The following is a 15,497-nucleotide window of genomic DNA, read 5'->3' on the forward strand; positions in this document are numbered from 1 at the left end:
CTAGGAAGGAAAACTTAAACTGCATAAACACTCCCAGGCTTTTTCTCACTGTAACTGCACCATGTCAGGCATCTGCCCATCATGACAGGCACAGTGAACAGCTGGCTACAAGCTCAGTGTTGTTCAACTTCTTCCAGAGAGGCAGACAAAACACGGAAGGGCTGGATGGAAGTGATGCAGAGAAAGGCTCTGTGTCTCATGTAAACCAGCACTGCTCCCCTGCTGGGCTGCTGCCTCCTCTTCCAGAGCAAAGGGCCCGAGCAGAGCTGACCGTGCACAGAGCTGGGCCTGCCCAAACTGTCAGAGAGAATGTCCCAAAATCTGGGATTTGTACCTGAAAGGCAGTAAGTCAGGAGGGGATGGGGAAATAACAAAAAAGGGGCTGTGATAAAATGTGGTAAAATAATGGCCATCCAAGGTAGGATAGATTTGGGAGTCCCTCTTTTCCCAGCCTTTGTGATGGGAGAAAAGAAAATGGTGAAAGTGGAAAGCTTTTAGTTCAAAATGGAGAGAGGAACCATTTTCACACAGTGAATAAGCAGATCTGAGGATGGATTGCCAGAGGAAGTCAGAGAGTACAAGGAAACAGGGAGGTTTAAAGACAGACCAGGCACACATCTGAGCAATGAGAACATCCAGGCTGGTCACAGGCAGTGCTGAAAGTGGTACCCACAGGAGGAGAGAGCATCCCATTGTGCGTGAGAAGAGAGAGCAAACCACTGTCAGGCACTGAGAGAATATGATGTGATCCTGGTGGATATTGGATTGCCCCTCAGCCCCACAGGGGTTAACCAGCCTTTTCTCTACCTCCAAAGCATCTGGCAGACAGAGGTGATTGAGCTAGACAGATCACTCCCACCTGAAAAAAAAATGGCAGCATTATCATTTGCCCAGGAAGATGCTGGTACCACGCTGGACTGTCTTGCCTTTTGTTGGTTCTGCTCCAGGGTCTGACTGAAATTGCATGGGATGGCTGAAGCAGACAAATGTACCTCACAGCTCTGCTGCACTTCTCTAGCATTCAGTGGAGAAAGAGGTGTCATTTTCAGTAAAATACATGGATAGCTGAGTAGCTAAAGAGCTGAGGAGTCCAGACATGCTCCCTGGAGTGGGCTACTTGTGAGTAGCTACTTGGGGTGTTGCTGTGCTTCTTGCAGTCTAAGGACACCCGAGTGCATTCACTACCTGAGAGCCTGAACCTTTTGGGGAGGGAAGGTGGGACCCACACAGTAAGAAGGTCTATTCATGTGCCTGCTGAAATAATAAAAAGCTATTCTGGCTTTGGTGACGTTCCCTCAAGTCAAGAGAATCTTCCATCCTGAGCAGGGAGCAGCCTCAGCGTGGGGCCCATATGGGAGAAATCCCATGTGTGACTCTCATTATTAAGTGTTTCGTCTGGAGCTGCATTCAGTACCACAGTCCTCCATGGCTGCTCAGAGGGGACATGAAGAGCATTCTGTGACTGCATGAAACCTAAACACATTGAAGGTCTTGAGAGGTGGGGCCTGGCAGACTCATGCTTACATTGCTAAGTACGTCCTTAAAAGAGCCATAATGTTGCTTGTGGATCTTTCAGGAAAATGTGAGGACTAAAGGAATAAATGAATGAATGAACAAGGACAGTCAGATGGGAGAAAAAAAAGAAAAGAAGGCTCTGAAATGCAGCAAAAAGGAAAGACTGAACCTGTGATTCTTCCTTCTCTAGTGGCATTTAATTTCCCCTTCCTCGCTGTGAAAATGTCAGAAACGAACAGGAACTTCAGTAAAACAGAACTGAAAGAGAAAGAGAGGGCAGCAAAAGCCTTAGAAATGGCTTCACACAGGCAGAGGTACACCCAGCTCTGTCAAATAGGCACGTTCCTCCACAAGCACACACAGGGGTCAGTGGGCTTTTTCATCACATGAATTTATTTTAAGTTCTAAAATGATTTTCTAATAAGTTAAAATGCTCAAAATGTGCAACAGGGCAGTGAGCTGGGCAGTGCAGGGAGAGGGAGAGGAGAAGAGAGTCAGTATGGGGGGAAAAACATTGTCAGACTGCAGGGGAGATGGATTCCAGCCATGTCCTCCATCCAGGTGTTCCACCAGAGAAAGCCTGAGAGAGAGGCCATGAAGGAGGGGCAAAGAGTGGGACAGACATGTGGCACTGAAGCAGGCAGTAGCTGCTGGCTCAAATACTCCCAACAGCTCCCAAGCATCTCTGCTGCTGGCCACCTGACTGCAGTGGTGAGTCTGCCTCGCCCTGGCTGCAGCTTCCAGCCCCTCTGCAGGTACAGAGCTCCCAAGGTCCCCAGCATTGCTCATGCCATCCCTAGCCCCTCCTGCAGAGAGGGGTCTGCACGGTGCCCATCTCTCTCTCTCTCTCTCTGTGTGGCACACAGAGTTTCACCCTGCCATGCAGACCGGCCCCGATGCCCTGCATCCATCAGCACTCCGTTTGCTGGATCTTCCCTTTCTGCTTTTCCTCCATGGGCTTCCATGGCACACTGGCTGCAAACATCCCTTCCAGTGCTGGGAAGGCAGGAGCCTGTGCCTGAAAGGGAAGCAAGAGGCTACATCAGACATGGGAGAGAGACTGAATGGCACAGGTCTGGGCTTCTCCCTGCCATGGAAGACAATCCCACTGCTTGCTTCCAGAAGGCTCCCATTCCCTGCCAGAGCCAGGGAAGGGGACACTCTCTGAGACATGCAATTCCTTCTGGGGAAGGCTGGCTCAGCACAATCCTCTGTGGTGTGATGGGCATAAGGAATAACAAAGACAGGACCTGGCTAAGGGAGAGCAATCACTGATCTGGGCAATGGTCAGGCCACTGTCAGGTTTGATGTATCTCAGATTGTACAACACCTTTTTGGAGAGGTAATAAAGGCATGAAGGCTTGTGCAAAATGAGATAAGAACAAATTAGACAGAGAACCACTATCACAAGTGAAAAAGAGGTCGATCTCAGGGCTCCTGATAGCAGTATAGGGTTACACACAGACAGTACAGCAAGAAGGATGAGATTAGTTAGAGAATGGCATGGTAGGTGTGATCTCAGCTAAGAGGAAGGGACTGGGGTTTGCTGACAGGTTTCTGCCAGACTGAAGGGAAATGAAAAGCACAAGTCTTCAAAGACCAGTCATTATTGGCACAGAGAGTGTGAAAGTGCTAATGAGTTAGGCAGCTGATAAAGTTGAGGAGCCTCATTTGGAAAAAAAGAGGATGAGAATATCATGCAAGACACAGATATTTTAGGAGAAGGCAGCACTAACCTGTGACAGGATCAATGAAATGCAACAGTACTGATCAGACATTGATAGGATCAGGGGATTGGAATGGGAATTCCTAATGTGTGGGCAACAGCCCATCGGGTGTGCACGATACACCCCTGGGAGCATCCAGTTTCCAACCAGAGCAGGAACAGCAAATGCAGTCTCAGAGGATGCCAGCAGAGAGAGAGAGAGAACCAGAGAAGAGCTGATATCTCTGCTCCAGGCACCACCTCATCTGCCCTCTGAGGGAGGGTGAGCCCGGCGGGGAGCCTGTGCAGGGAAGGGTGTGAATCACAGAACCAGAGGGTGGCTGGCGTCAGAAGGACCTTTGGAGATGATCCAGTCCTGCTAAAGCAGGGCCATCCAGAGCTGGCTGAGGAACACCCATGGATAGAGGAGCTCTGCTGCCACACGGGAGCCTGGCTTGCTCAGCACAGCAGGGCCATGGGGGCAGATGCAAATGCTTTGGGGTGCTGAATATCCTGGTGGGATGGGAGCTGTTTAAGCAAACAGCTAGACACCCATTTCCTGCTAGCTGAGGCTTTACAGGTGCACTGCCAAGGGGTTCCAGTCTAAGGTTTTGGGCCAGAAAGGTTGGTTCTGATCACCTTGCCCTGGACTTGCACACTTTAGAGAGTCTCACAGAAAGTGTAAATTTCTGCCTCATATTATCCTTTACCATCAGTGCTGATTAAGGATGGATGACAAAGAACCTGTCACAAGCTGCTCTTGCACTACCCACAGTGGTTTCTTTAAAATTTCCATCTTGCTTCTTTTGTGATGCTGCCTGCCTTCAGTCTCCAGCCACTGGGACTTGCTAAGACTTTTCATCAATTTTGTCACATCCCTCATGTTCAGCTCGAGGCAGTTTCAAGGCTCCCAGCTCTTTCACCAGGGTAAGCTCTTCCAAACTCATCTCACTCTCATCGCCCGGCCCTTTCCCCACCAGAATTGTCATCATGGGCCCTTTCCACACAGCTAAGTAGGAGGCAGCTGCATTAGCTACTCCCTTGTCTGCAAAAGGAAACCCTGAAGGATGATTTTGCCACGTTATTAATTTGCAGAGCAATAATATGAAAACTTCAGAGAAACAGTCTGACTTGTTTGCACAGTTTTTTCCAGTGACGTGCTGGGGAGGGATTAGTCCTGGTCTGGTCTTGGGGAATCATAGAGGGAAGGTACAAGGCAGAGTTTTCAGAGGACAAGATACTGGAAGAAGCTGAGCAAATGAAGAGCATTAAGTTGGAGGAAGCTGAGAGCTGAGGTGTGAGGGCTGAGCCAGAAACAGCAGCCCTGCATCAATATCTGTGTCTGGGCACCAGCAGGCATTGGTACAGAACAGGAGATGGTTACATTAAGGCATCCAGCTAAGGAATGAGAGAGAGGACATCTACAAAAGCCTGGCAACTGACCCTCCTCTACTACAGCATGGCTTGATCTCTGGGAGAATAAACATGAGGCTTTTCAAAGCTTAGGAGGTTTTCTTCCTTCTCTGAGGTGTCTGAGCTGCCCCTAAGGAATGCTGTGGTTAGCCAAACCTACCAATGCCCAGGTACAATGTGCCAATGCCACAGCTTTCCCTGTGTGTCCATGAACCATCAGCAGGCTCCTCCAGCCCCACATCTCCTCTGGCCACTGGTGTCCCCAGAACCTTTCACTGCTGTCTCTGGAGTAATCTAGGGAAGGTCAAATAAGGGTGGATGTACAGGAGAGATAACAGAAGTGGGGTGATGGACACTTACCCTTTTTTGTAGGGCCAGAGCCACAACACAAACGGCAAGCAGGAAGAGGAGGGTGAGTGTGAGCCCAAATGTAATCTGCCCACTAAAGATGGAGGGAGCGCTGGAGACCTGGGCACCTGTGAGGAGGAATCACAGTCAGGAAGGAAGGGATGGTTGATTTTGCACCAAGGAAGGGGTGGGACTGCACAGCAACAGGCAAAATATGAAAGAGGTAGGTGGGGAACTGGAAGGAGCAGCATGAGGAACTGGTGAAAGATAAGAAGATGGGATCCAAGTGGTTCAAGGGGAGAAGGACAGGATGAGGTTGAGAGAGGAAAGGGCACCAGAGAGCTAAGCAGGGTGAGGAGAAGAAGAGGTTGTTTGCAGAGCCATGGGGGACAGTACCTGTGATCTGCAGGTCATACTCCACTGCTCCCAGTCTGCCTTCTGGGCCATACACGCTGCATTCCCAGGTGCCCATGTCCTTTTGTGAGACTTGGGGTATTTCCAAGGTCGGTCCCATCCGGGAGCTGTGGCCCTCCAAGCCACGGGGAGTAGCCACAGCCAGCTTGCTCTTAGTGGGGGCTGAGTCAAGGTGTGTCCACTGGAAACGCTCATGTCCCTGGGAGTGCGTGAGGCTGCAGATGAGCAGCAAACGATTCCCCTCAGAAACTGGTCCTTGGATGCTCGGAGTCACTGTGCCAAAGGGAAAAAAGCAACCTCAGGAAAGCCTACAGGCATGTCCACATCTCTTCCTCGTCCATCCTTCTGCTATTACATCTTTTCTTTATTACTTCCTCTAAATGATTTTCTTTGTCTTTCTCATTCTTAAGAGGAATAATCAAGTCACCCAGGAAAGCCCCCCATTCCAGCAGAGTCCAATGCAGTGCAGTGCCCTGAACAGAGATCTTGCTTCCTGCCCCCAGGGTGGGAACCCATGACCAGGAGCTACCCATGCTCACTGCACAGACATGTGGGGATGTTTGTCTGCAGTGAGGGACCCCAGTCTCTCCTCTCACCTGTAAGCACGGCCAAGGTCACGTCCCTGCTGATTGTCCCGTGTCCCACCGAGACAGCGCAGCGGTACTGCCCTGCATCGCCCAGCCCCACCACGGGGAGATGCAGGGGGAAGCTTCTGCTGCTCAGGTTCTGGGAGATGCCCCTGTCTTCCAAATGTCCTCCTGCAAGATGGCTCCAGTGGGCTGCCACCACCCTCATCCCAAAGGCCCTGGGAAGGTAGCTCAGACTGCACGGTAGATCAGCTGCAGAGCCAGCTGCTGCATAGACCACAGGGTTGGTTGGGCCATCAAAACCTGAGCCAGGGAAAGAAGGCAATGTGGGGTGGTGCCTGGAAAGAGCTTCTCAGGGAGGTGACTAACCTGGGAAGTGAGGAAAGGTGGGAGCTGGGGCCATGGGGGTTAGTCAGTCACATCAAACGGATCAGGTTAGGGATTCTGGGGTATCAACACACAGGCTGAGCTCACCTAGAACTTGCAGGTTGAAGGTGGCAGAAATGATCTCCTTATCAGAGTACCGAAGCTGGCAGCGCCAGGAGCCCGCGTCGCTCATGGCTGGATGGAGGATGGAGAGAGTCCCAGACGAGGAGCAGAAGGTCCTGGAGGTGGGGCCCAGGTGCTCCTTGTGGAACCAGCATGTCTCCACAAGGCTGGCCCGGTGGCTGGAGTTGCAGCTCATCAAGAGCAGTTCACTTTCTATCACAGGGTTGGGTGGACTGAGGGTCACTGCAAAAAGAAGGGTTTGGGTTGGGGGTGAGCTAAGGTCGTAGGGGAGCCACCAAAGCAGCCCTTTGTGTCTCTGCTGCCCTAACTTTATCCCTTAGGCAGCTCTCCCTGCAGAGCTGAGGGCAGACAGCAGCAAACTGCACTTTCCAGAGGGTGCTGCCTGTGCCAAACACGGCCCTGCCAAACACGGCATCCCCACCCTATCCACCTTTACAACCTCCCCTGCCCTAAAATCACCATTCCCCAGGTTTTCCATCCTCTCCTACCTGTGATCACCCCCAGCTCCACATGGCAGCTGTGCACCTCTGTCCTGTATTTCACCTGTGCCTCGTAGAGCCCCACGTCCTCGCTCCGGACGGGGACAATCCGCAGGGAGAAGTTGCCATTGCGTAAGGCGGAGTCCTGGAGCGACACCCGGGGCTTCATGCGCTGGGCTGTCTTCTGCAGGCCCGAGTAGCCAACCTCCAGCACCACGTGGGGCTCCTGGTGCACGCTGCAAGCAGGACAAGGGAGCAGCTCATGCCAGAGGCAAACATGAGATCAAGGGAGGGGGCAGGTAGAAGGGAATATGGGGAAGGAAGGAATATGGGCAAGGAGGGAATATGGGAAAGGAGAAAAGGGGCTCAAAGAGCCTCCAGCCGCCCCATTCCCCCAGAAGGACTTCGTGTCTCTTGTGGCCCTGGCATACCTTCCCCCATGCCTCTTCCACAGCACAGATATCTTGTCAGGCAGCGGCTTTGAGCTCTCCCTTGTCTTTCTGGGGCTCAAGTGGCAGGGCAGCACAGCTGAACTCCCCTCTCTGACCCACACTTTCTGCTCCCTGCTTCTCCCCTCCGATAATCCTGGCAGGATGTGGCCAGCTGTAACAAGATGGAGAGTTGAGCAGAGAGTGGGATTCAGTATTATCCCACTCTGGGGTGGGGATGCCATCTTTGCCAGGCTGGGTTAGGATACAGCATGATATCTGGCCACCTTCTGTGGAGTTGGAAGGGCAGAGTTTTTCCCTTCCAGCCTTTGCAGGGATCAAGTAACACTCAGACTCAGATTTCTGAGCTACTCTGCCCTCCCCAATATTTTCAGCCCCTCTTACCAGTGAAAGGCAGCAGAGTGAAGATGAGGAACAGCAGCAGGGACACCAGCCTCATGGTGGCATCCAGGAGAGGGGCTGCTTCTCACTCAGCTCTGTGCTTAAGGAGGTCCAAAGCTTGAAGAAATCAGCAAAGATGAGGCATGGGCAAAGAAGGTTGTCAGAAAGGGTGGGTGAGCATAGGGGTCAGTGGGATGTGCTTGCTCTCATGCTCTCTCTCCCCCTCTGATCAAAGCATTTCCCTCAATGCCTTTATAGTGCAGGTGGGCAGCGAGTTTCCTCGTATCACTGAGAGGATGCGTCACGACCAAGAAAGCGGCAGGAGCCCGGGGCACGTGAGGGCAGAGAGGGAGGGACCAGAGACACTGCTCTAAGCATCTTTTAGTGGAAATTCTTTGGGTCGCTGTTGTTTTTCTTACACGTTTCGCTTCTATATAGCCAGTGGAAAAAGTGTAGAAGACACTTCCCAGCAAGTACCCTTCATGTTTTTCTTTCATCTCTTGCCTTTTTTGGTTTGATCTTCCCGTCTCTTACAGATTCTCTCTAATTCTTTCAGGGCTTTTGAGAACATGGTCGTCTTTTTTTCTGCTGTTCTTTCTTTTGTTGGTTTTCTTATTATTATAAAATTTTTTTCCTCCTTCTTTAATCTTTCCAATGTGCTGACTTCTTGGCTTTTTCTCATTGGTCAGTTCACAGGCAGCATGAGGAAAGGCTAATGCTCCATGCTAAGCTCCAACAAGGATATATGTGACCCATCAATCTAGAGTCCAGGGATAGCATGGGACACACCTGAGGTGGTCCAAGGAGACAGAGGGGAGAATCCAGAGGGAAAAAATAAGCACTGAAAAGATGAGCTGCATGCTGTGGCACTCTGAGGAGTGTGAGGAAGGAAGCCTCTTGCTCCAGCACCTTTGGGGGAAACCCACTTGAGCTCACGTGCTGAGGGGGCTCATCCTGGCCCCGATGCAGCTGCTGACCTTTGCACAGGCCAATACATTTCCATCCACGTGCCTCATCCTGGGCCCCCTTTTTGTCTCAGAGAACCCCCATTGTTGTGGTTCACAGTTTCCAGCTACCCACTGGCTCTGACTCTTTCAGATTATCAGCCCTTTGTGATGAGTGTCAGACAGCCAAGCCCCTCGGTGGCTCATCCACCAAGGGCTTGGGCTTTTTCTGAGGCTGAGGGAAGGGAGGTGACTCATAGTGGCTGCTCTTGACTGTAGAAGGAATTCTTATTTGCTCTCTGGTTTTCCTCAGCTGTGTGGTGGAGGTGGAGGATAAAAGAGAGCCAGCGCTTTGCTTCCCCTCAGCAGAGCTCTGTTGTAGGGACAGCTCTCAGGTCTTTCATCCCACGTGGCTCCTGAGCCTCCTGAGTAGTGGGACTGGTGTTCAGGTGTGGCCTTGCGTGCCTCCATGGCCCTGAGGGCAGCTCTGCAGTGGCCCTTCATGCCCTCTTGTGTGACACTGCCCAGGGGATTGCATGAGAGAAGAGGAGACAAGTGAAGATGGGGGAGAACTTGTGACAGTTGTCAGGAGGTGTTTTTTCCTCCTGTTCAAGAAAAACAGTTTGTGGTGACCAGTTCAGGCAGAAAACATCAAGTTCTCTTTCCCTTGAATCAGCAGTGCAAGAATGGTGTGAGTGTGTGGGTGCAGATGAGAGAGAGAGAGAGAAATTGAGGGGGGGGGGGGGGAGGGGAAGCTGAACTGTGGTGGGGAGACACGTAGGGCTCCACAGTCCAGCAGCCTCTGCTCCCCTTCTCCTGGATTTTTTCAGGGGACACACCAAGCTCACTGCTCTCCCCTTCATTTCAGCCCTCCCTGCACTCGTAGCCTTGGCACCCTGGCACTGTCCCACTCTCGCCCCCCAGACCATCCTTAGTGAAATCTGTACTCTGGGAAAAGCTTGTCTCTTGTAAGGACCAGCAAAGGAGAGGATGTGCCTCCATCCCGACAGGCGGTCCCAAGGGACTGATGGACAGCCCTGGAAAATGATGGGCATTGCCTGGCACTGGGGGGACATCTGTGGCTCATTGTGCTGAGTGAGCACGTTGTGAAATGAAGGTTTTGGAGGCACTTTTTTACTCAGCACCAGGCTATCTTTAGCAGACACACGGTGACGTTTCTGCCTAACGACCCACTTTAAATGCTGACTCCTCGAGTGGCATTTTCGTCATCTCCCAGAACAGGACCCCGGCGCAGAGATAACAGTGACCGGAGGAACATCAGCATGGGAACCTCTTCCCAGAAGTGCCCGTGGGGGTCCCCTGGGCAGAGAGGCTGCCAGGCACCTGTGGGACTCTGCAGAGCCATGGGAAATGACAGGCAGGCTACACAGGCGTGCCAGGAGCAGGGGGACGGGAGGCCAGCGCACCAAATGCTCCTTCAGGAGCAGTGCCAGGCGTTAGGAGCTCCAGCCAGGTGCGCCCAGAGCAGATCTCAGAGCTTTAGCTGGTCAGAGTGACCCCGAGATACGTTAGAAAGTCTCTTTTCCCAGCCTGGCAGTCAAAGGAATCAGAACTCTTCAGTTCTCAGTCTCAAGGTTGTTTATTGTATCTTATCTATAAAATTCTTTCTCCTGGCCTGCCGAGGTCTGCTCAGCAGGACAGACAAAAGGCTCTGCCTGCCCCAGGGCAGTGCTATCTTTTTATACTAAAAACTACATGTACACTATTTACAATTACTTTCCAATACCTATCACCCATGTTAGACAGTGAACTTCTACTCTAAACCAATCTAAAAGTGCCAACATCACAGCAGAAGATGGAGGCCAAGAAGAAGGAGAAAGGCTGGACACTCCCAGATTCCTCCATCTTGCCCCCTGAACCTCCATTCTAAGAACCCCCAAAAATCTATTTTTCACCCCATGACAAACTAATTATTATTCTACTTAGACTTTCATGGCTTGCAGATCTTCATATAAGGTTGGTAATTTGCTCCATGGGTCATAATCAAAGTCACAGGCATCTTGGACTCTGTGCCAGGGTCTCTGAGCCCCCTGTCAGGGGTCCTGGCAATCCAGGACAGCCAGAGGGATGTCCTGAATTCCACCGAGCAGACACCTTGTGCACAACCTTAATACATGGCTTTTCTTGTCTGTCTTGGCATGTCTCACAGATGCAAACCACCCTGACCAAGAAAAGGAGGAGTAGAAAACACTGTTCTGAAGTATCATCGAGTTAGTGTTGCTGAAGGAATTTTTGGTTGTGCTTCCAGATTGCTGTGATACCATATTTTCCTCTGAGACGTTTCACCTTCTCCTTTTGGTCCTTGCAGCATCAAGTGTGAAGCTGGTCACAATCTTCTGCTTTATGCTGACTTTGTGAGGTGCTGCAGAATTTATTTGCACGCTATAGCTGATCTAAGGAGCCACGCCGTGGCTTGTAGCCTGGGTTATCAGCTGGCCTGGGTGTTCCTGAGATAGAGCACCCTGCAGAAGGAGCTTGTGTAAAACATCCTGACTGCTGTTTGCCCAGTGCAAAAGCAAACACAGCAAGCAAAAACAAGTTACTTACTAATAAGAGATAACTAATAACTCCATGGCAAGGGACTGTAAACAGAAAGCAGCCACACCTGGGGAAACAGAAGGGAAAGTCTGGCAGGGACGTGGTGTGAGCAAGAGCTGCCGGGCAGGTTGGTACTCAACAGGCGCCTGCACAGGCAGCAGGGTTCCAGGGATCAGGCTGGGATTAACTGCAAGACTTCTGGCACTGCCTGGGAAGCTTAGGGGGCTAAAAGACATCTGAGGTCAGCTGCAGAGGGGAAGGAGTGGAGCTGCCCCTCTCTGGGCACTCGGGACAGATGCAGTGGTCCCCAAGCCACCACCCTGCTGCAGCAGGGCCAGGCAGCAGGACACTGAAACAGAAAGAGGCAGTGCCCACATCTTTGCAGTGCCCACGTCTTTGCAGGCTTTGTGTGAAATGCAGAGTGTGGAAACACATCAAAATAGCACCCCTGGGGTAGAGGGGCACTGAAATAGCACCCCTGGGGTAGAGGGATGCAAGCCACTCTATCCACACAGAGAGCCACGGTGGTTTCCACCCAGGCACCAACCTGACATACGTTCTGTGTATGAAATTAACTTGAGGGTGGGCACAAACTTCCTTTTTTGAGGGAGGAAGTGGCTGCTCCAGTCTTCCTTCTGTCCCTCTGTGATGCCTGGAAGCAGTAAATTATTCCCCTAAGGGTGGGATATACCACATGTCAGGGAGATCCACTCATCCGGGGTGAGGGTGCCAAAAAGGAGTGAGGAGAAGAGGATTGGAAAGGAGAAAGTTCACATCACTCAGCAGATCTGGGTGAAACCAAAATGTGCCCCTGCAAAGTTTTTGGAATAAGAAGAGTGACTGGGTGCCTGACTGGGAGGCTCTTCTGAAAAGGGGTTTTTTCAGCTTTTTAGAGGGTTTGCTGGATGGGCAGTGCCTGAGTCACCACAGGTCTCTGCTGTGGTGCTGAAGAGAGTCTAGCAGTGGCCTGCTTCCCAGAATCCCACAGGAACACCTCTAGGAAAGCATAGCTTTATGGGGTTTTTGGACAAATCTGCAGCCTCTTTCTGCAGTGCTATAGGGCAAGCACCCTTTGTATGACAATCCTCAGTAGACAGCTGAATATCCCACAGAAACCTGAATTAGAAAGTCAGGAACAGCACTGGGAGGTGCTGGCTGAAGCCGTGGGCTGCATTTCTGCTACAAAATAAAAACAACTGGTGATTTAATTACTGAAGAGAATCTGCAGCACTCATGGGCATGTTTGGCAGCTGGCAACTTGTATCTGGCCAGCATTCGTTGTGGAGAAGTGTGAAACTATTCTCTTTCAAAAGACCCCTCCTGCAGGAAAGATGGGATGCTGCAGGATCCCCTTCAGTTGTCCAAAATTACCTGTGGAGATGGTGAGGGCTCATCAGTACCTTGGCCAGTATCTAGTTAAGTGATGTCTTTGATGGCACAGCCCCTGTGTTTTGCAACACAGAGGGTGAGGTGGATTAACTACAAAAATCCATGCAGCAGGCTGGGTTACATTTTGACTCATCTGTCATTGCAGCATTCATGCTTTTAATGCAATGGAAAAACATGCAATAGCCTCCCAAACATCCCAGGGCTGCAGTAGGTTTTCTCAAGGGCAAAGAGGTACCCAGGAGCTCAACATGTGGTGGCAAGGTGGTGTCAGGACAGGCTCTGAGGCTGATGCTGGACAGGCAGTGAAACCAGAGCACCCAGATTGCCCCAACAGACTGCAAAACATCCCCTTAGGTGTGGCTTCTTTGCCTTTCAGTCTCTTCACAGTTTTGCAGGGAGACTGTACAACTGCTTTTCCTGGAGATTTTTTGGCCTGTGGGGCCTCCAGAACAGATGTGGCTTGTGTCTGCTGGCCCTAAGACCCAGCAGCAGATCTGGGGGAACAATAAATTTCTCCTGAAGCCAAGAGAGAAAGTTTGATCCACAAATTTCAGGCTCATATCCCCACTGCTGCTGTTTCTCTCAACTGAGAGTATAGAATTCCCTCAGAGAAAAATCACCACAAAAGGATGTGCCTTCTGCTCCTGGGGCTCAGACCCTTTCTGTGCCCTGCTCTGGGCAGTACCATGGGCCTCTCCAACACAGAAGAGGCACCTTGGTCATGTCTCAGATGCTGCTGCTCAGGGCACAGAGGGGTCTGGCTCTGGGCTTAGCTGCATGTGTGTCCTGAGGAGCTGTGAAAAGTAGATGTGATCCATGTGCTGTGTTTTCATGGTGCATGGTGGCAGGAGAACAGGAGCTCATGGTGCACTGCATCTCTGGAAGCTGCAGGCAAACTTTCATAAATAGTGAATATGTTGTTTCTTTCTTAGTGGGAAAGCTAGATATGGAAAGTGTAGGGTAACTAAAGGAGCATGTGATGCTATGAGAAATCATTTGCAGAAGAGTACAGCCACGGGGAAGGTTGCTGTGGGTGATGGCACAGCAAGGAAGAGCACAGCAGTGCTCCAGAATAGTCCTGAAGAGAACAAAGTCTCTGATTTGGTGATCCCCAGCAATCTGGCTCTGAACAAAAAATTGCTAGGGAAGGAGATGGTGCATTTTTAAACTCAAAGGGCTCGTTGTAAATCAAAATGGATTTATTCCTTTATAGTTTAGTTTTCAGCTGGATCAATTCTCTGCTGCTCATCAGTGTTGACAAAAGAGAGGCAGCAGGAGAGATGAAAGGGAGGATGGGATTGCCCCTCTCTGCAGCACCACACATTTGTGCTGGGTTAACAGGATGGTGTGCCAGACTGCAATTCAGAGGGTGCTGGCAGCTGAGCTGTTCTTTCAATTTCCTCTCCACTTGGCACCTCATGGCAGGTAGCACCCTGTATACTTCTGTAGGATATCTCCTGCTGCCCCACTAAGAAAAAGGCCCACAAACCCAAACAAACCCTCCTGTTTGTTAGCCACAGCATCACAGGGAGATTCAGGGAAGGCACCTCTGGGTCCCCACTCCACCCCTCTGCTCCCAGCAGGGTGATTCTCAGACTAGACTGGGTTGCTCAGGGCCTGGCCCAGGTGAATCCTGAACACCTCCAATTGTGGATAATCACTGCTTGCTGAGCTCTTGCCTGTAGCACTGCCAAGAGACCTGGCTGGCTCTGAGTACCCCTGTATGCTGGGAGAGGACTGGCACTAATAGGACAGGCTTTCCTGGTGTAAGGGCTGGCCCTTACTCACCCTCAGAGGAGGCTGGGACCAAAGAGTTGGAACTATGAATGGACTTGAAAATTCCCAGGGAGGGGTGGGGTCTCCTGTGTCACTATGAGAGATCTGGGCTCCCAAAATGGAGAGCAAAGTGAATATTAGAAAGTTGGTCACTGAGGTGCAACTGAGGAGTAAACATGGGTTTAAGCTTGACCTTTTTTTTTTTGTGCCATTTATAATTTTTCCTGGTTCTAAGAAGTTTCTGTTTGCAGACATGAGATCCCATTCTCTAGGAGAAGAACACTCTGAGCAGCATTCTCTCCCCTGTGACAGGTTTCTCTGCCAGGTTTTCCTCTGAAAGCCCCAAAAGACCCAAGGACTCTCTTTAGCTGCACAGTGTGTGAGAGAGTAGAAGATAAAACAGCTAATGCTTTTGTGGCCTGTGTAAATACTTCAGACCCTTTGCTGAGGAGATGAAAGTGTTCTGGAAATTCAGACTACGTGAGCTTCCAGTGCTAGGCTGCACAGGATTTGTTCAACATCCAAATGCCCATGGTTGTCTTATACTGCCAAGACATGGTGAGGAGGCTTCAGAGCCCTGCAGGTGAGACTGTCTCTGCTGGCAGGGTGCATCTATTTGGCAAGGTTCAGGGGAAGCCACTGCCTCCGAAGACCCCTGGTAAAGTCACACTTAGAATTCAAACATAAGGTTCTGTGTTGAGGAACAAAGTATGTGGATCACACTTCCAGAAGAGAATACAGAATCCTGGGGAGACAAGACTCCAGGGAGGGAGATGGATGATAACATGCTGTATAAAATGGGATCTCAGAGAGTGAACAGATTGTGTTACCTCTGTTTACAGCACAAGTTACTGGAATGTGTCCATATTTCGAAAAAGGATGTGGAGAAATGGAAAAGGATTTAGAAGATTGGTACAAAAAAAAAAATCTCACTTGAGAGCCTGGGGATCTTGCTTTGAAACGAATGAACTCAAGGTGTTTGGTTTCTTCTGCCTAATCTGAAGAAAACAGTGGTGAACTCAGGCAGC

At 50.8% G+C, this 15,497-nt stretch overlaps 1 protein-coding gene across 1 annotated transcript; it reads right to left on the reverse strand.

The window, feature by feature from the left end:
• Positions 1 to 1,985: 1,985 nt before the first annotated feature.
• LAG3 (lymphocyte activating 3) lies at positions 1,986 to 7,859 on the reverse strand. Its single transcript, XM_071433881.1, has 8 exons — positions 7,805 to 7,859; positions 7,403 to 7,574; positions 6,981 to 7,207; positions 6,457 to 6,714; positions 5,992 to 6,285; positions 5,378 to 5,668; positions 4,994 to 5,109; positions 1,986 to 2,533 (listed from the first exon to the last, which is right to left on the reverse strand). The coding sequence occupies exons 1-8, from the start codon at positions 7,857 to 7,859 to the stop codon at positions 2,426 to 2,428; spliced, it is 1,521 nt and encodes a 506-aa protein (XP_071289982.1). The 3' UTR covers positions 1,986 to 2,425.
• Positions 7,860 to 15,497: the final 7,638 nt, after the last annotated feature.

This window comes from Agelaius tricolor, unplaced genomic scaffold (assembly GCF_023055355.1).
Source record: "Agelaius tricolor isolate 1412-34295 unplaced genomic scaffold, bAgeTri1.0.p SCAF_9, whole genome shotgun sequence".
NCBI classification, from domain to species: domain Eukaryota; kingdom Metazoa; phylum Chordata; class Aves; order Passeriformes; family Icteridae; genus Agelaius; species Agelaius tricolor.

Bases quoted from the DNA above. Each gene is read 5' to 3' on its own strand.
- LAG3 (XM_071433881.1), bottom strand. From the start codon at position 7,859: ATGAGGCTGGTGTCCCTGCTGCTGTTCCTCATCTTCACTCTGCTGCCT. The intron at 6,715-6,980 runs GTAGGAGAGGAT...TTCTTTTTGCAG, and splicing joins GGAGCTGGGGGTGATCACAG to TGACCCTCAGTCCACCCAAC. The intron at 6,286-6,456 runs GTGAGCTCAGCC...TCCCTGGCTCAG, and splicing joins CTTCAACCTGCAAGTTCTAG to GTTTTGATGGCCCAACCAAC.